At 38.3% G+C, this 23,430-nt stretch overlaps 2 protein-coding genes across 10 annotated transcripts in view; one reads left to right on the top strand and one right to left on the bottom strand.

The window, feature by feature from the left end:
* LOC148891043 (cysteine-rich secretory protein LCCL domain-containing 1-like) overlaps positions 1-23,430 on the bottom strand; it is a 40,775-nt gene that overhangs the window by 4,148 nt on the left and 13,197 nt on the right. For 4 of the 5 annotated variants that reach the window (XM_089007844.1, XM_089007842.1, XM_089007843.1 and 1 more), the window contains 14 exons: positions 10,249-10,398; positions 8,816-9,113; positions 7,607-7,725; positions 6,353-6,485; positions 3,816-3,931; positions 3,621-3,721; positions 2,808-2,978; positions 2,666-2,726; positions 1,935-2,001; positions 1,609-1,739; positions 1,493-1,536; positions 1,333-1,405; positions 465-534; positions 44-177 (listed from right to left, as the gene is read on the bottom strand). In XM_089007844.1, coding sequence (XP_088863970.1) covers positions 44-177; positions 465-534; positions 1,333-1,405; positions 1,493-1,536; positions 1,609-1,739; positions 1,935-2,001; positions 2,666-2,726; positions 2,808-2,978; positions 3,621-3,721; positions 3,816-3,931; positions 6,353-6,485; positions 7,607-7,725; positions 8,816-9,082 — 1,487 coding nt within the window. In that variant the 5' untranslated portion in view covers positions 9,083-9,113; positions 10,249-10,398. The remainder of the gene's footprint in view (positions 1-43; positions 178-464; positions 535-1,332; positions 1,406-1,492; positions 1,537-1,608; positions 1,740-1,934; positions 2,002-2,665; positions 2,727-2,807; positions 2,979-3,620; positions 3,722-3,815; positions 3,932-6,352; positions 6,486-7,606; positions 7,726-8,815; positions 9,114-10,248; positions 10,399-23,430) is intronic. The other variant, XM_089007846.1, reaches the window with a different exon arrangement.
* Positions 12,939-22,969, top strand: LOC148891045 (neuropilin and tolloid-like protein 1). 5 transcript variants are annotated; one of them, XM_089007838.1, is made up of 10 exons: positions 12,987-13,129; positions 13,426-13,491; positions 14,341-14,475; positions 14,540-14,788; positions 17,690-17,731; positions 17,924-18,051; positions 19,131-19,323; positions 20,920-21,033; positions 21,099-21,243; positions 22,095-22,969. In XM_089007838.1, the coding sequence occupies exons 1-10, from the start codon at positions 13,102-13,104 to the stop codon at positions 22,579-22,581; spliced, it is 1,587 nt and encodes a 528-aa protein (XP_088863964.1). In that variant the 5' UTR covers positions 12,987-13,101; the 3' UTR covers positions 22,582-22,969. The 5 variants fall into 5 exon arrangements, with proteins under 5 accessions (XP_088863965.1, XP_088863964.1, XP_088863963.1 ...); XM_089007837.1 differs by having other exon boundaries at positions 14,371-14,475; positions 19,131-19,359; positions 22,095-22,968; XM_089007836.1 differs by having other exon boundaries at positions 19,131-19,359; positions 22,095-22,968.

Raw genomic sequence — 23,430 nt, 5'->3', positions numbered from 1 at the left:
AAACACCCAAAGAAAAACCGCCTGTTTGCGGTGCAGTCGGTACCTTTCTGAGGTGATGCCGTTTTGGGACGTGCCGCTGTATTGCCTCCTGCGCTCCACCGGCATCACATCAATGTAACCTCCGGCTTCATTCTGGATAACTCCGGCGTGAAGGGCCGCTCGGCAGATACTTGATTTCTTAAAAAGGGGGATTGATTGGTAATTTATTGTGCGCTCTGTATGTAATAACATGTGGAGGGGATGAAACATTCTAATGGCTGACACAAATTCAAGAGGAAACTATTACTATAATGTTGACACCCTTGTGTTAGCGTTAGCTTGTGGCTCTATTTTTTTCTTTTCTTATGATGATACTAGTGCAGCCTTTACAAATTCCTTGTGTGTTGTACATACTTGGCCAATAAAATGATGATGATGATGATTATGATTACATAGACATTCTGAAAAGAAGGTGACGAACTTACGTCAGCGTAATATTTACTTCCAATTACTCTAGCTTGACTCCCGCCAAGGCAATTCTTGGGACAATACAACCTAAAGCAAAAGACAAATTTCCCAGTTAGCCTCATCCTAGTTAGCCTCATCTTAGCTAGCCTCATCCTAGCTAGCCTTATCCCAGCTAGCTTCATCCTATCTAGCCTCAACCCACCTAGCCTCATCCTAGCTAGCCTCGTACGAGCTAAGCTAGCCTAATTTGAGTGGGACTTTACGACAATGGGGATATTTACACATCAAAACGCCTAAGGACACTTTACAGTCAGACTAGCTAGCCAGATCCATGCTAGCCTCATCCCAGCTCACCTCATCCCAGCTAGCTCGTACTAGGTAGCCTTATCCCAGCTCGCTACATCCTCGCTAGCCTCATCCTAGCTAGCTTCATCCTAGCTAGCTTCATCCTAGCTAGCCTCGTCCTAGCTCGCCTAATTTCAGTGGGACTTTATGACAATCTTATCTAGCCTCATCCTAGCTAGCCTAGTCCGAGCTAGCCTCATCCTAGCTAGCCTAATTTGAGTCGGATTTACGACAATCTGGGTATTTACACATCAAAACTCTTAAGGACACTTTACGGTCATACTAGCTATCCTCATCTTAGCAAGGCTCATCCTAGCTAGCATTATCCCAGCTAGCCTCATACTAGTTAGTCTCATCCTAGATAGCCTTGTTTCTAGCTAGTCTCATCCTGGCTAATCTTGTCCCACCTAGCCTCGTACTAGTTAGCCTCATACTAGTTAGCCTCATCCTAGATAGCCTCATCCCAGCTAGCCTCATCCTAGCTAGCCTAATTGGAGTCACATTTACGACAATGTAGGTAAAAACATCTCTATTGGTTACCTTGGACAATGTCGCACCGGTTTCTTAAAGGGACAGAACATCGCCACGGTGGTGTCACATGCTACGGCCTTGACTAGAAGAAAAAAATAAGAAAAATACATTAAAATGACAAAATGGAAAGTTGTGTCAGCGAACCGTGTTTACCAAAAGTGGTTCCTACCCGGAACAGACTGTACTTTAAAGGAATTTGCACTTCGATTCTTCCTGCAAGATTAAAAAAAAAAAAATATTAAGGTGACAAACGCTTAGCTTTTGGCGAAGAATCGATCAACCTACCCGATCGATTGAATACCATTCTTGTACGATTTCGTGAATTGTTGTTTTCGACCCAATCTGGTCACATCCAACCATCCTCCATCATTGTCGATAACGCCGGCGTGTAAGGCGGCTCCGCACACACTGGATTGCTGCGTTGTTGACACACCAAACCACACACATTTCATCGGTAAAAATGACCCCTCACCTTTAGCACGCTGCTGTCACGGTACGAGTGCTCCATCATTATGGGTGAGCGGGGGCGGTTGACATTGGGGGACGGTTTTGAAAATTGTCTGCGGGCCGCATTTGGCCCCTAGGCCACATTTTGGACACACTTCACTTACCATATCGTAAGATGTGGTTCCAACTACTTTTCCGTGGCTGTCGACGCAGCCGGGTGGACACTCATATCTATGGATCAAACAGCAGTCCATGTTTTTTCATTGAATTCATTCAAGTACAGTGACAGAGTGTGTCAGGCGAAAAGTGTGTCTCCCAAAAATTCATTTCCCATCGGAAACCATTAAAATGAGAATAATCCGTTCCCAGGTCCCCATAAAACATAATTTTCTAATTTTCTAAGCCTTAAAACGACACAAAATATACCTTATTTTATGTATAATAAATGTGCTATGGTATTATAATTAAAGAAATAAACTGTACTGTATAATAAAGTCGTTTTATTTACCTTTGTGATGGTCGTCAATGGCTTGATGGAATGGATAGCTTCTTGCATGAAGTGCTACATTAATAGCTGGTTCCCTTGGTTGTCTTTTCATTTCAAATTGAACTGATGACTAGTGCGGGTTATTTGTGGACCCTGATTGATGGGAATTTTAACCTTGCAGTCTACACTTTGCCTTTGAACTTTCAATAAAGTTGAAACAAGTCCAAATTTCACAGATTTCTATCCATTTTCTCACTCTCTCTCTCTCTGTCGTCTGCCTGTCTCTTTAATGTTTAAACCCCCCCCCCCCACTGCTGCGTTTTGGACCAATCACATGGCTTTAACCGACGTCTGGGGGCGGGGAATGTATGGACGCTGCGTCCAATTCTCCGATTCTTCATCCCGTACCTGTTACACGTGGTTCCTTTGCAGCGATCTCTCAGCTTGGTATCGCAGTCCATCTGTTGGGCTAAGAGAACAAAAACACACGAGTTACGATAACAAAATGGCCGCACGACTTTGTCTTTCAGTCCCTTGAATGACTGCTTACACATCTGCTCGGTGCTGATGACTCGCTTTCTCGCCGCGTCCTCAGAAGGCGGCGAGCGGTCCGGATTTTGGGCTCTGGGTTGGGCCTCCAGCTCTCCAACTGCGTCCGGCTCCGGTTCGATGTAGTTGGTCTCCTCGGTCTCTGGGGCGGGGCGTTGCTCAACACCTCCGTCTGAAAGGGGAAGGAAGTTGACACATGACGTTGTACTTTGGTCACAGAAGTTCAATTGTGGATACAATACAATACAATACAATACAATACATGTTGATTTATATAGCACTTTAACAACAGCTGAATTTGGAACAAAGCGCTTAACATGGACAACAAACAATTTTTATATGTAAATGTACAGTGTGTTGTGATTTGACAACACTTCGAATACATTCTCGTCTTTTTTTTTTGGTGGGACGTTTGAGCATATAGAAGCCGACAGGCTTAATAATAATAACAGGCTTAATAATAATAATAATAATAATAATAATAATAATAATAATAATAATAATAATAATACATTTAATTTATTTACGTTCATCAGTGGTTGTTGCTTGCTTTATTGAAGTGCTAATCAATGATTTATATTCGATTAACAAATAAATATAAATTAAGCTTAATTAATGAATTCATAAATGAAGCTTAATTTACGAATTAATTTGGAATTAATTTATTGCATAATAAATACATACATAAATACTGTACATACAGTCTATAATAAATGAATTGGTTACATTATGAATGCGTCGTTGGAGTATTGGTAGAAAAGTGACCCTCCCCCCCCACCTAAAAAAAAAACAATCAATATCCTGGTGATCCCACCTTTGTAGCACAGATTGTCCCGGCATCCTCCAGCATAGCTGGCTGGACAAGCAGAGCATGGAGCTCCATGCTTGTAAGGCGCATGACCCCACCAGTTCCCCCTAAAAAATATTAGAAAATACAATAAAATCAATAAATATTGGTTGAAATCCAAATAGGTGTGATTTCAGGTGGAAAAAACAAAAAATAACCTACGGTGGTGAATAGTTGCAGACCAGATAAACCGCTTTGGCCCAGATCATCCCCCACACGTTCATGTTGTAACACACGTTGATGGCGCAGCCGATACGATTGCTGGTGGCCCAAACCAACTAAAAAAAAAAAATAATCAAACACAGGAGACGCCTTTTAGCTTCAAAGTCCAAAAACGATGCCATCTTAGTTATCCGGCGACTGGTCGCCGATGATAAGAAACGACACGTGGACCAATCTGCGGCATATGGATCTCATTTGTAAATACAGTGAACTTAATTGGTTCCAAGAAAGTGTGTGTAAGGCGAAAAGTTAGTCTGCCAAATATTTATTTCCCATAAGAAACCATTCAAATGAGACTAATCCGTTCCCAGGTCCCCATAAAACATCATTTTCTACTAAATAAGCCTTAAAACGACACAAAATATACCTTATTTTACGTATAATAAATGTGGCTTTGGATTGTAATCAAAGAAATAAACTGTAGTGTATAATCAAGTTGTTTTATTGACCTTTGTGATGGTCATTGATGTAGTTGCCGCTTGATGATATCCCAGTGAAGTTGCCGTGCTTTCTCGGCGATAATACCCTCACTCACAATGTCCCCTGCTAGCTGCTTTTCCTTAATCCAAATCAACAGAAGTTTTTCAACCTCTTCTATTGACTGAGACCGTTGCTTAGACAACACCCTTAGCCACACGTAGCAATGGTCGACTTAGCATACCGGTACTGGGACGCTAAGTCACACAAACGCACACCTCGTTGGTGTTTTTACGATGATCTTCTTCTTCTACTCGACCGTCATTTTCTTTTGTGTCCTCTTCGGTTTAACACTAGCCTGTGGTGCGGTCTTTTTCGGTCCCCCCAAAAAAAGCAAAAATACTCCACTTGATAACAAACCACATCTGCACTGAGTGCACGCAAAGAAAGTGGGTGTGGAAAACTAGTCCGCCAGCCGTTGTGGCGCTCCATGTGTTTCCCGAAAACTAATTCGTATGCCAATATTATATTCTTGCGAATTTAATGTTCGTAAGGCGAAAAGTTCGTAAACGAAAGCGTTCGTAAGCTGAGGTACATTCACATTAGGCATTGCTGGCTGAACTTTAGAGTGGCGCAGTCTTGTGTTTTGCTTAGACTCCCAGTTTAGCTCCACCGGCATTTAAGCTGAAAGGACGTTGAGCGAGCCAAAATAAATAAAAGGCCTTGAGTAGCTACCCCGTGAATCCAATTTTTTTTCCTACTTTTGACCAGAGAACCTTTTTTCTACAGCAAAGGGAAGGACTCTGGAAGTTAGAGAGTACTGAGAAAAAAAAAACATACGGGACCTCACACAAATGCAGCCAAAAACGAGGCTCAATAAAACATATTTGCAAATGTTGGAAGTGATATTTGATATTTGAGTCGTATTTTTGGTCGATATCATTCAACATACAGGTAACATCAGAGTTACGAGCGGGTTCCGTTCTGACAAAACGGTCGTAAGTTGAAATCCATTCAAAATGGCCGACGTGACGTTTACACGACAGGATATTTTTTGTTGATATCATTCAACATACAGGTAACATCCGAGTTACGACCGGGTTCCGTTCCGACAAAACGGTCGTAAGTCGAAATCCATTCAAAATGGCCGACGTGACGTTTACATGACAGGATAGTATACAATGTCAATCTGTTGTTTTTAAGCAACGTTTACTATTGAATACTATTAAAAAACCAAACTGTTTAAAGTTCATTTGTACATGATATAACATTTAGTGTCATCCGAGTTACGACTGGGTTCCGTTCCGACAAAACGGTCGTAAGTCAAACGGTCGTAAGTTGAAATCCATTCAAAATGACCGACGTGACGTTTACACGACGGGATAGTATCCGACGTCAATCTGTTGTTTTTAAGCACCGTTTTCTATTGAATACTATTAAAAAACCAAACTGTTTACAGTTCATTTATACATTTTATAACTTTTAGTGTCATTTCTATCATTTTATATTTTGTATTGTCGATTTTTATTACTGTATAACTACACCTGTAATGTATACAAACTTGTTTACTGTACAGTTCATTTATACATGTTATAACTTTTAGTGTCATCCGAGTTACGAGCGGGTTCCGTTCCGACAAAACGGTCGTAAGTTGAAATCCATTCAAAATGGCCGACGTGACGTTTATCGTTTTATATTTCATATTATCAATTTATATTTTATATTTAGATTTTATATAGTGGGTTAAAGAAAACACTTATACGTAAAGAATACAGCATTATTACAGTATTAAGACGGAGACGGTATCTGCACTGTATAACTACTGTATTTATTGAGTGTAGTCACGCAGTAGATTGCTGTGCGAGTGTGTGACATGCTGGCTGGCCAAAATTGTTGTACGCGTTGCCGGCTGCTTGCTCGTAGCGGTGCCAGGCGTAGAATTAAAAAAAAAGGGCCTGGAGGTCGTAGTCGTAAGTACGGGTGGTCGTAACTGGCGCCGGTCGTAACTCGGATGTTTGTAGTTTGGCTGATTTCACGTGAAATGTGACGCCGCTCGTTACCTGAGTGTAGTGAGTGCAAACAGGTCCCGAACATCGAAAGGGGCAATGCGGGTTACACTCCTGGGAGTAAGGGTAGCTGTAGTAACTCACTTCATCGTACCAGGCCTGCACGTGGTAGGTGGGAGGGCGGTCCCTGGGGAAAAGGGGGCGGGGCATGTAAATAAACAAACAAACACAAAAAAATGAGTGAATTAAAAAAGCTAATTTTGGGATTTGGGACTGAGACGCAATCTAAGAAAGGAACATCAGCTCAGAGCGCCGATGCGGATGTGGAACTGACGCGGCTTGGAATTGAAGTGGATTGACGTGAGATTTGAGACAATTTGTTTTCGTCAATGGATGCTACAGCTTTGTGTTTGCTGTCAATACATAGCTTATAGTTAGCTTATACATAATAATCATAATAATATAATAATACATGTCAGTTCTAAGTGCCTTTCAATACTCTCAAGGTCACTTTACAGTCACAGGATATTTTTTTTCTGTGGGTGAGCAGCGGCAGCCACACGCGCCAGCGTTCACTCAACCCTGAAGTAAATAGATAGAAAGCTAGCTACCCAGCTAGTAGATAGCTAATAGATAGCCAACAGATAGCTAGCTAGATAGCCACTTAGATAGTTATATAGCTCATAGCTAGCTAGCTAGATACTAAATGTGTACTGTATTTAACCATAACTTCACAAATTGTCCGTAGTTGTGATATATTATATATTATAATGTATTATAATATTTGCGATCTATTTGCTATCCATTAGCCAGCTAACTGGCTATCTAGCTATCCAGCTGGCTGTCAGGCTAGCTATTTATTAGCTATCTAGCTAGCTTGACTCTTTTCCTTTCCTCTTACTGTCATCACTTTGCTGCTGTGAAATGTAAATTTTCTCCACGAATAAATATACATCCAAATTCAATATAGATCAATATGTATGTATTGCTTTTTGTACAGCAGCCCCCATTTCAAGCTCAGATAACTCCAGAGCCATCGAACTTAGGAATTAACTCTTTTTTTGATAATAGAAGAGCGCCTAAGGTTTCTTACACTGAATTTAGTATTTATGTAGTCCTAAAACTCTATATTCTGACGTATAAAGGCTAATCTAATCCAATGCATACTCAACTGTACCTTTTTTTTATTGTATTTTCTTAACAGAGTACGTTCTGGACGGAAAAGTAAAACAAAAAAATCAGACATGGAAAGCCAAAAGAAGAAAAATGTCATCTTGTTGTCAGATTAGCACAAATATACACACACACCTGCCCCAGTGCGTGCCGAGGTTCTGGCCTATTTGCGTCAACATGTAGCTCGGTCCATGTTCCCATCGGCAGGTGTGGGCCCAGTGCTCGGCGCTTCGCTCTAACTCGTCATCCCACATCTGGTAAATAAACAACAAAACAAGATAACATCGGCGTTGGATCGCGAAAAAGAAACGAGGGACCGAAGAGGGGCAAAAAGTGACAGGCGGCTATATTAAAATGAAAAAGTTGTCATTAATAATAGCGACGCACGAGAACCAAAGTCCAATTTAAAGGACAACCGGCACCATTTTTTTTGTTTCCTAACTGACATCAGAAAAACGTTTTATAGCATCTAAAATAGCCAAAACACGCAGGCTGATATTTTTAGTCAAATGCAAAACACCAATAAAAATAAGTTATGGTCTCCCAAAACTACTTCAAAATGACCCCGGAAATGGCGAGTTTCAGAAGGCCCCGCCCCCTTGTTCGTGACATCACCCCAAGACGTCTTGCCTTGCTCGAGAATCAAAACAATGGCTTGAGATTCAGAGAAGATGCTTTCTTGTTACTCATCCAGTTATGAATATGATTCAAATAGTTCTGAAGAGGAAAGCATACATGTTTGGAATCGATTAAAGAAGTCCTTTCGTATCAATTCGAGCCGTCTGGACTCCAATGTAGCGTCCCAGAAAATGCACAAGATGGCGCCCAAGCTCCGTTGGAAATGAGCTAATTTGTGTCAACTAGTATCAAATAGTAGTCTTGGTACAACAAATTACAATTCACCATTTCGTTATTTATGTGTTTTCCTTCTAATTTCGCCATCAACACGACGTTTTCAGACCAAACAGAGTACCCAAAATGCATTGCGCGTCGCTGTCTCGGTCAGGGGCGTTCCTTCAGTGACGTCACCAACTCGAAAACAAGACTTCCTGCATATTCAGCGCGAGTCTTAAAAGGTAAAATATAGCTATATGCGGTGGAATCTTTGTGAAATACGCTCAGTAGAAGTCATTTCAAGTGATTTTACAAATTATGGACACAACTTGTTCGGAGGCGTCGGTTGTCCTTTAACTCATTCGCTGCCATTCCCGAATTGATTCGGAATGTGAAAAGTGGCTCCCAATTAGGAGCCGGCTCCCATCATTCACTTAAAAGAGCCGATTCGTTGGAGAACAACACATCACTAGTGCGTACATCCAAGGCGTCGGTGCGAGCGCTCCTTACCATATATTCCATGTTGGAGGCCGGCGGGTAAACCTGACCACGCAACTTGTTGTGCAGATCCAGGATGAGATGCATGTCGCCCTCGCTGATGGCCCTCTTTCCTCTCGTTCTGGCTTTCCACCACTCTCCGTCCTTGTCCCCGTACTTGTCCAAAATGGACTCCAGTCGTGTGGCGTTGGTCAGGAACGCAGATGTGACGGCGTGGGCCAAACATAAGCACAGGCTGGTTGCCCTCAACCACCCGAGAAAAGCAACATGCTGCTTCATGATGCCGAAAATACCGCCGCCGGATGTTTTTCTTCAAAATAAAAGAGAGAATGGATTTACAGCAGTTGGATAAAATGATGTCTCGGGCCCGATTTGGCCCCCGGGCCTTGACTTTAACACCTGTGGATTAGAGAGGCTAATAGCAAGAGGGACGAAGCGAGAGCCAACATCATTTTAAAATGGAAAAACCAAAAAAAAAAAAAGATTTTCAAAATAAGACAATAGGTCAACCAGAGCAGGAGCTAAATCATCAAATGGATACTCTATTTTCCTTGATTTTCTTATACGCCTAAAACACCAGAAAATACGGTAGTATTTGGAAAATTGTGGCATCTAAACACTATTGAATTTCATTTATAAGCGCTTTTCAAAACTCTTAAGGTCACTTTCCAGTCATAGGATAAATTTTTCAGTGGGTGAGCAGCAGCAGCCACACGCACCAGCGTTCACTCAACCTGGAAGTAACTCAAATAGATAAAAAGCTAGCTAGCTAGCTAGCTAATGGATAGCCAATAGCTCGCTAGCTAGCGAGCTAATGGATAGCCAATAGCTCGCTAGATAGATAGATTAACCTCACTCTTTTTAAACACAAATTAACTTTTTTTGCAACAGATGAACAGAAGTAATTGTTTTTTTTTGTTGATTGTCGCCATTTTAGAAAATTTTACACATGTTGAAAACCGCCATTTTGGAAAATTGGGGGGCTCATTCAGTCACTGACTCTTATACGAATTTGCTGTTCCTAATTAATCCTCCAGATGGCAGCAATTAGCACACGCAGGTAACAGCACTCAGTGGGTGAGCAGCGGCAGCCACACGCACCAGGGTTCACTCAACCTGGAAGTAACTCAAATAGATAAAAAGCTAGCTAGCTAGCTAGCTGATAGATAGCTTGCTAGATAGCTATCTAGGCAGCTAAATGGCTAATAGATAGCTATTTATAATTGTACATGTGTACATGTCTGGACACATGAGTATATATATACAGTAAAGTCTCGTTATATCGATATTCAAGGGAGTCCGAAAAAATATCGATATAACCGGGACTATCGATATATCCGATATCGATATAACGAGACTTTACTGTATATATATATATATATATATATATATATATATATATATATATATCTCGGCAAAATGCAAATAAAAGAGCGTTTGTTTACCTTTCAAATCAATCAATATCTCCGCTTCCAACAGGTGACGGACTAGATTGCGTAATCCACATCCACCGGGTTGTCCATGTCAAGCCGGTGACGCGTTTCAAATGGCGCCCCACCACCTCCTCGGAGACCACCCTAAACGTCTCTCGGGACCTGTTGAATTCCTCACGTCACACAAGTCTCACGCCGGCTAAGCGAGACCACCGCTCGCTAACGTTGCACTTATATGCCAGCTTTGCCCATAGCAACGCTCATCACAGTGGGCCACTCCCCCCCCCCAAAAAAAAAAAAAAAACCCCAGCAACGCGTGACCACCCACGGACGTACCCGCGTGCGCACTGGCAGTTTATTTTCCCTTTCTAATAATAATAATAATAATAATAATAATAATAATAAATTCATTTATAAAGCGCCTTTCAAAACTCTCAAGGTCACTTTTCAGTCACATGATAAGTTTTTTTGTGGGTGAGCAGCGGCAGCCACACGCGCCAGCATTGACTCAACCCAGAAGTAACTCAAATAGATAGAAAGCTAGGTAGCTTTCTTTAGATAGCCAATAGATAGCTAATAGATAGCCAGCTATATAGCTAATAGTTAGTCAGCTAGATAGCTAGCTAGCTAGCCAGCTAGATAGCTACATATATTGCTAGCTAGATAGCCAGCTAGATAACTAATAGATAGCAAATAGATAGCCAGCTAGACAGCCAGCTACATAGCTAATAGTAAGCTAGATAGCTAGCTATTCAGCCAGCCAGATAGCTAATAGATAGCAACTAGATAGCCAGCTAGATAGCTAACTAGTTAGACAGACAGCTAGATAGCCAGCTAGATAACCAATAGATAGCAAATATATAGCCAGCTCGACAGCCAGCCCGATAGCTAATAGATAGCAAATAGATAGCCAGCAAGATAACTAATAGATAGCAAATAGATAGCCAGCATGACAGCTATCTATATAGCTAATAGATAGTCAGCTAGAGAGCTAGCCAGCCAGCCAGATAGCTAATAGATAGCAAATAGATAGCCAGCTAGATGGCTAGCTAGCTAGATAGACAGCAAGATAACTAATAGATAGCTAGCTAGATAGCGGTTTGCTGACCAAGAAGTAAGTGTACATTACAATACAATACATATTGATTTATATACTAATTTAATTTTTATACTTTTTTATTTAAAGTCAAGCAAATAAAAAAATATGAAGTATTCTTATTTCAACTCGATCACCGATCCAAGAGGAATCACTTTGATTCACTCCCTCGTGTTTGAATGCTTGGCCGATACTTTGGCGCCACCTTTTGGACACGACGACGAATTGCAGTTGAATAGAAGTACAGCGTAATTGTTTTTGTAAGTTGTCGCCATTTTAGAATTGTTTTAACAATTTAGAAAATCGCCATTTTAGAAAATTGTGGGGCTCATTCGGTCAATTATTCAGAAACTATTTTGTTGTTCCTAATTGAAACTCTAGATGGCAGCATTTAGCATACAACACATAAAACAGCGCTACAGTTCAATGTATTCATTCTACATGACATTATTGATTTTATGAAATATATTGACATTGAATATTCACTTCACTTTTTTGAACACTAACCTTTTTTTTGTAACTGTTGAACAGAAGTAATTGTTCTTTTGTTGATTGTCGCCGGTTTAGAAAATTATTTTTAAAAAATGTAGAAACATCGCCATTTTGGAAAATTGGAGGGCTCAATCCGTCAATGACTGAATTTGCTGTTCGTGATTGTGCCTCTAGATGGCAGCATTTAGCGCATGCAGGTAACAATGATATGCTATCTATAAATGAAAGGGGTTTTTACTTTTATTATAATAATAATACATTTCGTTGATATGAAATATAATAATAATAATAACAATAATAACAACAATATTATTAATAATAATAGTAATAATAATAATAATAATAATAATAATCATAATAATCATCATCATCATCATCATAATAATGCATTTCATTTATAAGCGCCTTTCAAAACACTCAAGGTCACTTTTCAGTCACAGGATAAGTTTTTTTTGTGGGTGAGCAGCGGCAGCCACACGTGCCAGCATTGACTCAACCCAGAAGTAACTCAAATAGATAGAAAGCTAGCTAGCTTTCTTTAGATAGCCAAGAGATAGCTACTAGATAGCCAGCTATATAGCTAATAGTTAGTCAGCTAGATAGCTAGATAGCCAGCCAGCCAGATCGCTAATAGATAGCCAGCTAGATAGCTAGATAGATTGCTAGCTAGATAGCCAGCTATATAGCTAATAGTAAGCTAGATAGCTAGCTATTCAGCCAGCCAGATAGCTAATAGATAGCAACTAGATAGCCAGCTAGATAGCTAACTAGTTAGACAGACAGCAAGATAGCCAGCTACTTTACAGTCACAGGATAGGTTTGCCTCTATTCCAATCCATACTCAACTGTACCTTCTTTTATTTTATTGTATTTTTTATATACATATATCGTGACAGCTCCGTGCGTATCCCGAAAAATAGTTTGTATGCCAAGGTAAAATGTTCATCAATGTAACGTTCGTAAACCGAAAAGTTCGTAAGCCAAGGGGTTCGTAAACCGAGGTTTCACTGCACTTGCCTTGACCTCCCCACTTCTGCCAATGACAGTTGCCTGTAAGAGGATTTGAACAAAATAAAATAATAAATAACAGTGGCGCAAAAACATAGGAAGGTTGGTAATTGCCAGGAGGTTTAATCCTTCAGCTCTGGGAGCTAACGCTTGGCGAGCTATTTTGTGGGCAGATTTGGAGAACAATTTGCAGCATGTGCACAAGACTCTTTTATTTATATATCTATTTTTTTTTGTAAACGACAGGATGTGATAATTGCAGGCTTAAAATGGCGGTCCAACTTTTGCTGTCCATTGGTGAGTGGCTTTTACATTTTTTTGTCACATACAGTAAAGTCTCGTTATATCGATATATCGATAGTCCCGGTTATATCGATACTATTTCTATGCACGCACGGAGAAAATTACATGCAAACAGGGTCGGATATATCGATAGTCCCGGTTATATCGATATTTTTTCGGACTCCCTTGAATATCGATATAACGAGACTTTACTGTATTTCAAATATGTGTCCTATTTTGGTGGTGTTATTTTTTTTTTACCTGTCCCAAATGTGTACGTTATCTTGATGATTAAGTTTTCCTTCTGGCAGTTTTAACGACATATTTGATCGGGCCTCAGTTGACGGGGGCAACGGCCACCAAAACAAAAACTCAAGGTAGTTTTTTTTTTTTTTTTTTTTTTTTTCATGAAAACTCATGTGATCTGTGATTATGATTGGTAATTTTTTTCCGAAAGTTCTTTTGGGAAGGAGTTATTTTTCTTTTTTTTTTTAATTGATATGCATTTTCTTTATTCAAATATAATTTTGAGCAAAACTATGTGCTCACTATTTATGACACTTTTATCAGAATCAGAAAGCGTTTAATAGTCCCACAATGGGAAAATTTGCAAACTACAGCAGCAAAACTGATTTCTGATTCTTATTATGTATTATGTATTATGTATTGTTTATACTTTATTATTTATTATTATTAATATTATTTATATTATATATTATATCTAATATCTGAAATATACATATTATATATATTACAATAATAATAATAATAATAATAATAATAATTATTATTATTATTAGTATTATTATTATTATTTAGTATTTTTTTGTATTTTTTATTTAGTATTTTAGTGTTTTTAATTTGTAATTATTTTTATTTTTTATTTATTTTATAATTTATGATTTTTTATTATTATCCATTATTATTCTTTGTTATGCATTATTATGCATTATTATTCATTATTATTAATAATATTATTGTTGTTGATTACTTACTATTAGTTAATTATTATTATTAATTATAATTACTTAAGTATCATTTTATGGGCACATTTGTAGCTGTTTGTGACAGATATGAAACATAAGGCTCGGGGGCCGGATCTGGTCCGCTTGCTTATTTTATGTGGTCCCTTTGATGGTGTTTGCTAAATTTCAAAATTGCATATGTATTAAACGAGCCAATGTTTTTGCAACCAAACCCGAAAATACGGGAACTTGGTCGCCTAGTGACCAACAACTCCGGCGTGACACCTTCAGGCCAGTGTGGCGCTTGGGTCAAGGAGCCCGAGGGAGGCCATTTCACCTCCCCCAACTACCCAGAGAAATACCCACCAGAGAGGGAATGCGTCTACATTATCGAAGGTGAGCCTGATCACCACCAATCAATCCCCCAAAATCGAGAATAAACCACGCTTTCTCCCTGCAGCTTCTCCCCGCCAGTGCATCGACTTGTTTTTCGATGAAAAATATTCCATCGAGCCGTCGTGGGATTGCAAATTTGATCACATCGAAGTGCGCGACGGGCCCTTCGGCTTTTCGCCAATCATCGGGCGATACTGCGGCCGCGAGAGCCCCACGTACGTTCGCTCCAGCGGGAGGTACCTCTACGTCAAGTTTGTGGCCGATGGCGAGTTGGAGGCCATCGGATTCTCCGCCCGCTACAATTTCACGCCAGGTGGGTCGGTTTGAAAACGAATGGCTTCATGTTTGAAGACTAAATGTCAGCCCTATTTCCCACTTCAACTTCTTTCAAAACAAAGCAATAAAAAGCGGACTTGAAACTGAAATAACAGCAGGAGTGAGGTTTCTGAATGGCTACATTCAAAGTCCTCACCCCTGTAGTGAATTTGGTTAAAATATCATTTTAATTTTTATGGTATGAACTTTTTCCTCTCATTAACCACGCATGCACACACACACACACACACACACACACACACACACACACACACACACACACACACACACACACACACACACACACACACACACACACACACACACACACACACACACATTGAGTATTAAGTGTGTGTATCCAAGTGAAATGAAAATACACACCAAAAAAATCATTTTTGGTGAATTTGTGAGGACCTTTCTGAAACTTTAACAGATGCATATATAGACCCTTTAGAATAAAAAACTTGTGAGGACCGGCCAAAAGGTCCTCACTTGTCAAAAATGTCCTCACTACGTAGGGTATCAAATGTTAGTGGTCCTCACAAGACTAGTCATACAAACACACACACACACACATAAACACACACAGTGAGTACAAAGTGTGTGTATCCAAGTAAAATGAAAATACACACCAAAAAATCATTTTGGGTGAATTTGTGAGGACCTTTCTGAAACTAACAGATGCATATATAGACCCTTTAGAAGCCTTTAGTATGAAAAACTTGTGAGGACCGGCCAAAAGGTCCTCACTTGTCAAAAATGTCCTCACTACGTCTGGTATAAAATGTAAGTGGTCCTCACAAGACTAGTCATACAAACACACACACAGTGAGTAAAAAGTGTGTGTATCCGAGTGAAATGAAAATACACAGCAAAAAAAATCATTTTGGGCGAATTTGTGAGGACCTTTCTGAAACTTTAACAGATGTATATATAGACCCTTTAGAATGAAAAACTTGGGAGGACCGGCCAAAAGGTCCTCACTTGTCAAAAATGTCCTCACTACGTCTGGTATAAAATGTAAGTGGTCCTCACAAGACTAGTCATACAAACACACACACACGTGGGTGACTGAAAGTTTGTCTTGAAGGGAATCTATCTTGTCAGCACTGAGCCGCCGCAGGAGCGTAAGCTTTCCGTCCATCAGATTTTTGTAAGCCATCCGCAACGATGACAATCAAAGATTAATCCGCCTCCTTCTGTTTGTATTTTTCCGATGAAAATATGCCCTCGTGGACGACGGGATTTGACGTAACAATCAAGCAAGCATCCGCTGATCAAGATGCAAAGACACTGACGACCGTAGAGTGCAACCCCCCGCCCCCAAAACCCCCTTTAAGAAGATTTTAGGCAGATGAAGTTTGCTTTCTCCATCTGTTTTCATCAAATTCAACATGTCTTGCACGCCAAATGCTTACTTATGGCTCTAATGCCGGGAGATCGTTTATCCTCAATGCCAATCAATGTTTCAAAACTCGCACGACGCTTCAATGGAAACTTTTACAATCAGCAAAAATCAATACATCAAAAATAAAAATAAAAAAAACTACAAAAATAAAATGAATGTTCCATGGCAGTGGATCATTTGTCAGTTTGTGTTTGTGTGTAATAATAATAATAATAATAATAATAATAATAATAATAATAATAATAATAATTAGATGGGCAATAATTGAGCTCACTGAAGCCTTTTTTACTCCTTTTAAACATTTTCCCCAAAATCAGTTTTTAAATTATTTTTTTGTTTATTTGTGGTCATCAATCTCAAACCAATATTTTTGCTGGTTATAAATAATAATAATAATAATAATAATAATAATGGATCTCCAATCCAGATGTAGAGTAAAAAAATGATCTGTTTAGCTCTTGTCTCATTGTAATATAAATAAAAAATAAATAAATAAATAAATAAATGAATAAATAAATAAAAAGAGACACAGAGAAATAAATTAGATAAATAAATAGGATAGAAAAAGAAAGAAATAGACAAACAAATAAACAAATAAACGAACAAATAAATACACAATACATATAAATACATGATTAGATGAATAAATAGAATAGATATGTACATAAATAAATATTGTAAATAGACAGATACATAAATAAATAAATGGTTAGATACATAAATAAATAGCCATCTAATAAATACTGTAAATAGACATATAAATAAATAAATAAATAAATAAATAAATAAATAAATAAATAGATACATGGTTAGATACATGACTAAATAAATATATATATTAAATAAATACTGCAAATAGACATAAATAAATAAATGGTCAGATACATACATAAATAGCCATATAATAAATAAATACTGCAAATAGACAGATACATAAATAAATAAACAGACAAATATATACTGTAAATCGACAGGTACATAAAGAAATAAACAGACAAATAAATACATGATTATAAATATTTCCATTGTGGTTACGAGCACAATTGTTTCATGTACGTGACGAGAGCGCATTGTCCAGACATGCCCATTTTCTTTTTTTGTAAAATTGTAACATCACCACAAATGAATCCAAGCCAGGCCAGATCGCGTTGGGTGTCCCTGAACCTTTGCGCTGATGAATCGATTTGCTGCCCGGATTATAAACCCTGATTTAGCGTCTTAGTTTTTATTAATCCTCTCATGTTTCTTACCCGTTTCTGCTCAAAGGAGATTAATTCGTATTCAGCCCCGATGGACGCAACTATGCATTTTTTTACAACAATGCAATCGCACAGGCGCTTCCATCCAGATGTTATTGATTTGATGATGGAGGCTGTGGGCCAGATGAAAATTGAACACTGGCCGTGTTTAGGCCCACGGGCCGCACTTTGGACATCTTGACTGGTTTGTTTAAATGCAATATTTTGATTTTTTTTTTCCCCCCTTTAGACCCCGAGTTCAAAGGTTTGGGGGAATTGCCTGCATTGCCGTGTGAGTATTGCACGAATCTGGAAGTAGCATAGTAACGCGTGTCCATTGGTCAAACACAACAACAGTCACCTATATCTGAGTTTTGAGAAGAAATACTGTATGGATTCCCTCCAATAAACACAATTCAATCAGCTTTTTAGGGTCACCACCATTTTATTTATTTATTTATTTTTTACACGTTATTCTCCACAGTTTGCGAGTTTGAACTGAGTGGCCCAGAAGGTTTTGTGGAATCGACTCAGATCACCAGGGAGAAGCGAGCCTTGCCAACAGAGGCCGTGGACTGCAGGTGGTATTTGCGGGCCCCACCCACAGCCAAGGTTTGCAAATGGGATTGTGGTTCGTTTCTTTTGTCGCGACGCTTCATATTTCATCTTTTTTTTTTACATGTTTAGACAAAAATATTACTGTATATATACACTATATACTGGTAACCGAGTTCCGTTCCGACCAAACGGTCGCAAGTCAAAACGGTTGTAAGTCGAAATACATTCAAAATGTTGAATAGAGACTCGGAGGTTAAATGACACGCAAACTGCGCCCCTCTGGTGCCATCACATGGTCGATTGCTGTGCAAGTGTGTGACATGCTGGCTGGCCAATATTGTTGTACGCGTTGCCGGCCTGCTAGTGCGTTGTGGTGCCAGGCGTAGAATTAAAATGGTAAAAATAGGGTCTGGAGGTCATGGTCGTAAGTAGGGGTGGTCGTAAGTCGATCCGGTCGTAAGTCGGATGTTACCTATATACGAAATATAATATATACTGTATTTTCATAAATAGTTCTTTTTATGAAACATTTTATATAAAAAAAATAACGTGACTTTAATGTGTCCTTGAGAGTTTTGAAAGGTGCTTGGAAATTAAATGTATTATTATTATATAAACAAAATATACTTTCATGTTTTCACATTTATAAATATTCATGCGTTTGGATTGGGTTGGATTAGCGTTTATTAGTCTGGCAGTGGAGAAATTGACATTTCACAGCAGCAAAGTGATGAGAGGAAGAGGAAAGGAAAGAAAGAAGTAGAAAAACAAAATAGAGGAGCTACTGTAAAGGCAGCCACTCTCTCTTGAAGTCAAAAACAACAACAACAAAAAAATAACGAAATAATATGACAACACAAAGCGTCACACAGACAGTCAGTCAGTCTCTGTTGTATGAAGCAGTTCTAGATGAAAAACGAGAGGATCAAAGCATCCTTTTCACCAGTGGATCAGAGACATCATGATGGAAATGTGCACGTCTGCTACAAGCGAACATGTTGAAAGCAAACACGAAGCCGTAGCATCCATTGACAAAAATAAATAGTCTCACATCTCACGTAAATCCGCTTCAATTCCAAGCTGCGACCGGGAACTCTGTGCAGGAAAGCTAAAGTGTTTCTCCTCATCCACAGATCTACATGCGCTTCCTGGAGTACGAGATGCACAACTCCAACGAGTGCAAGCGCAACTTTGTGGCCATTTACGACGGCAGCAGTTCGGTGGAGCACTTGAAGAATAAATTTTGTTCCACGGTGGCTAACGACGTCATGCTAACGTCCTCTTTGGGTGTGGTGAGGCTTTGGGCCGACGAAGGGAGCCGCAAAAGTAAATTCAAGATCCTTTTCACCACTTTTCTCGATCGTAAGTGACTCGCTCAAAAGTGACGTTCAATCTTTAACGATACACGTCGGATGTAAGGTAAAAAATGAACATTTTCAGTCAAGAACTGGAGTGGCACGTACGTCAAATACAGACGATCCCCTACTTACGAACATTCAAGTTACTAGAAAGATGTCTTCAGATAGTTATGAACAACTGTACAAACGAACATTTTCGTAGTAACATATGTAGTATTCTCTCCAGTTGTACATGTACATATATTTATAGAGCATAATTATATAGTTGATTAAACGTATGTATTTCAGTACAAACCAATACAGGTTACTTATACAAGCATTAAACATACTTACATAAGCCTTTAACCTACATTCCATACAAAATATAGCATTTAAGAACCTTACGGACGACTGTTCAGAACGTATCTCGTTCGTAAGTTGGGGACCGTCTGTACAACCCAACACAGGTTACTTATCCAAGCCTTCAACATACTTATATAAGCCTTAAACATACATTCCATACAAAATATAGCATTTAATCAATTTACGAACGAATTCACCTTTCGAATCACTATTCGTAAGTTGGGGAGCCTCTATACATCCCAATCAGGTTACTTATACAAGCATTAAAGATACTTATATAAACCTTAAACTTACATTCCATACAAAACATAGCAGTGAAGCAACTTCCAAACAAATTCACCTTACGAACGACGTATTTCGTTCATAAGTTGGGGAGTGTCTGTACAACCCAGTACAGGTTACATATACAAGCCTGAAACATCCTTATATAAACATTAGACATACTTATACAAGCCTTAAACATAAATTCCATACAAAATATCGCACGGAAGCAACTTACAAACAAATTCACCTTACGAACGACTGTTCAGAACGTATCTCGTTCATAAGTTGGGGACCGTCTGTACAAACCAATACAGGTTACTTATACAAGCCTTAAAGATATTTATATAAACTTTAAATATACTTATATAAGCCGTAAACACACATTCCATCCAAAATATAGCACAGAAGCAACTTACAAACAAATTCACTTTACGAACGACCGCTCGGAATGTATCTCATTCGTAAATTGGGAAGCGTCTGTACAACCCAATACAGGTTACTTATACAAGCCTTCAACATACTTATATAAGCCTTAAACATAAGCATTTAATCAACTTACGAACGAATTCACCTTTCGAATCACTATTCGTAAGTTGGGGAGCCTCTATACATCCCAATCAGGTTACTTATACAAGCCTTAAACATCCTTATATAAACCTTAAACACACTTATATAAGCCTTCAACATACATTCCATACAAAATATAGCAAGTTACGAACAAATTCACCTTACGAACGACCGTTCGGAACATATCTCGTTTGTAAGTTGGGGAGTGTCTATACACCTCGATACAGGTTACTTATACAAGCCTTAAACATCCTTATGTAAACCTTAAACATACATTCCATACAAAATATAGAAACTTACAAACAAATCCACCTTACGAACGACCGGTCGCAAGGTATCTCGTTTGTAAGTTGAGGAGTGTCCATATGCGCCTTTTTTTGTGTGTTCCCAGCGCCGTGCAAAGGAGATACTTTCTTTTGCCACAGCAACATGTGCATCAATCACACCCTGGTTTGCAACGGCATCCAAAACTGCGTTTATCCGTGGGATGAGAATCATTGTAAAGGTACCCGCGACCGTTTGCCAGCTCATACACAATATATTATAATCCATATTCCATCTCGCCACTAGAGAAAAGGAAGCCCAGCATTTTGGACTCCCTGGATAACACCAACATCACCATCATTGCCGTTACTTGCGGCCTGGTTGTGGTTCTGTTGGTCATTTCTGTCATCATCCAAATCAAACAGCCTCGCAAGAAATACATCATACGCAGGTTTCTTCATTTTTTAAGACACGTTACGGATGAAACATTACAGTAATCCCCCGTTTATCGCTGTTTCTTGAAAAAAAAAATCTGCGATAAGTGAACCGCGAAAGTAGTGAAGGATCTTTGTACATCGATATTTTCAAGATGATCATTCGTTCATTTAAATCATTGACTGCGGGAGTGGGGGGTGGTTGTACAAAATACAATACAATACAATACATATTGATTCTATCTATTATATCTATCTATCTATTAGCTCGCTAGCTAGCTTTCTATCTATGAGTTACTTCCGGGTTGAGTGAACGCTGGTGGTTGCCGCTGCTCACCCACAGAAAAACGTATACTGTGACTGTGAAGTGACTGAGAGTTTTGAAAGGCACTTAGAAATGAAATGGATTATTATTATGATGATGATGATGACGATAATTATTATTATTATTGTTACGATGATGATGATGATTATTATTATGACTGTTATTATTATTATTATTATTACTATTATTATTACTACTACTATTATTACTACTATTATTACTACTACTATTATTATTATTACTATTACTATCATTATTACTACTATTATTACTACTATTATTACCACTACTATTATTATTCCTACTACTGTATTATTATTACTACTATTATTATTACGACTATCATCATTACTATTATTATTACTACTATCATCATTACTACTATTATTACTATTACTATCATTATTATTATTATTATTATTACTATTATTACTATTATTACTATCATCATTACTATTATTATTACTACTACTATTACTATCATTATTATTACTACTATTACTACTACTACTACTACTATTACTATGATTATTATTTCCCCAGAGACGACATCGACAACGCCCTCCTCCATCCGGGTTTGGAGCCTCCTCACTACGAGCTGTGCACTTTACGCCACGCCCCCTCGGCGGGCGACCTAACCGACACCGCCGCGGCGGAAGAATTGGACAAATGCCACAAAGTGCGTCGCTCCTCCTCCAAATGCATTCGCGACCACCATTGCGGCTCGCGGCAGGAAAGCGTCCAGGGTAGCCATAGCAACCTGAGCGTCAGAGAGTCGACTAACGATCCCGAGGACGGCCGGCAGGCGGCGCGGTTTTGCCACCGCGCGACCCCGAGCGGCCACAGGAACATTTGGGTGATGAAGCACAGCTATTCTCAAGATGGAGGGGAAAGCTACCGAGAAGCGGATGATTTGATGATCTATGAGGGGGCCACTACTAGCGGCCAGCACCTTCACCATCATCAGATGTATCATGGCGTGCCGGGGATGGACCACATTGTCCATCGTACGTTGTCGAATGATTTCTAAAATGGAAAAAAAAAAGAAAAAAAACTACAATCCAATCCTCAAATGTGTGTCAGGAATTGAGTCAGCCACTGGACTCGTGACAGAGAGAGAGAGAGAGTAAAATTCTACACAGAGAAAAAGGTCCCATGCCATCTGAATCCCAATTTGGATGCATAATTTACGTCAAAATGAGGTTAGATTAGATTAAATTAAATTACATTAATTTGGATTAAATTTGAGTACTACATTACATTACATTAAATTATATTACTTTAAATAGATTACATTAGATTAAATTAAATTAGATTACATGAAAATACGATAAATTAAAATAGAATTGATTATATCAAAATGCAATAACTACATTACATTAAATTAAATTGGATTAAATCACATTAGAGTAAATTTAATTACAATACATTAAATAGATTACATTGGATTAAATTAGATTAATGAAAATAGAATAAATAAAAAATATTTTATTAAATGAAATTAAATTACATTAAATAGATTAAATTAGATTAAATGTGATTAATTTAAATTATATTACATTACAATATATTACATTAAATAGATTACATTTGATTACATTGAATCAAATTGGATTAAATTAAATTAGATTAAATGAAAACACAATAAATTAAATTAGATTTGATTAAATTAAATATATTAAAATATATTAAATTATATTCAATTAAATAGATTACATTGGATTAAATTTAAATTAAATAAAAATAGTCAATTAAATTAGATTTGATTAATTACATTGATTAAATTAGATTACATTAAATACATTAATTTTGATTACATCATTCAGAATCAAATCAAAATCAAATCAGAATCACATTGGATTAAATTGGATTAAATGAA

Source organism: Hippocampus bargibanti, linkage group LG11, assembly GCF_051943395.1.
Source record: "Hippocampus bargibanti isolate YZ-2025 linkage group LG11, ASM5194339v1, whole genome shotgun sequence".
Taxonomy (NCBI): Eukaryota; Metazoa; Chordata; class Actinopteri; order Syngnathiformes; family Syngnathidae; genus Hippocampus; species Hippocampus bargibanti.
This window is presented reverse-complemented; position numbering and strand designations above follow the sequence as displayed.

What these genes read in the sequence shown, in the direction of transcription:
- LOC148891045 (XM_089007836.1), top strand. Translation starts at nt 13,102, where the DNA reads ATGGCGGTCCAACTTTTGCTGTCCATTG. An exon ending in GGGCCCCACCCACAGCCAAG is followed by an intron (nt 18,052 to 19,130) that starts GTTTGCAAATGG and finishes CCTCATCCACAG; the next exon opens with ATCTACATGCGCTTCCTGGA. An exon ending in TTTCACCACTTTTCTCGATC is followed by an intron (nt 19,360 to 20,919) that starts GTAAGTGACTCG and finishes GTGTGTTCCCAG; the next exon opens with CGCCGTGCAAAGGAGATACT.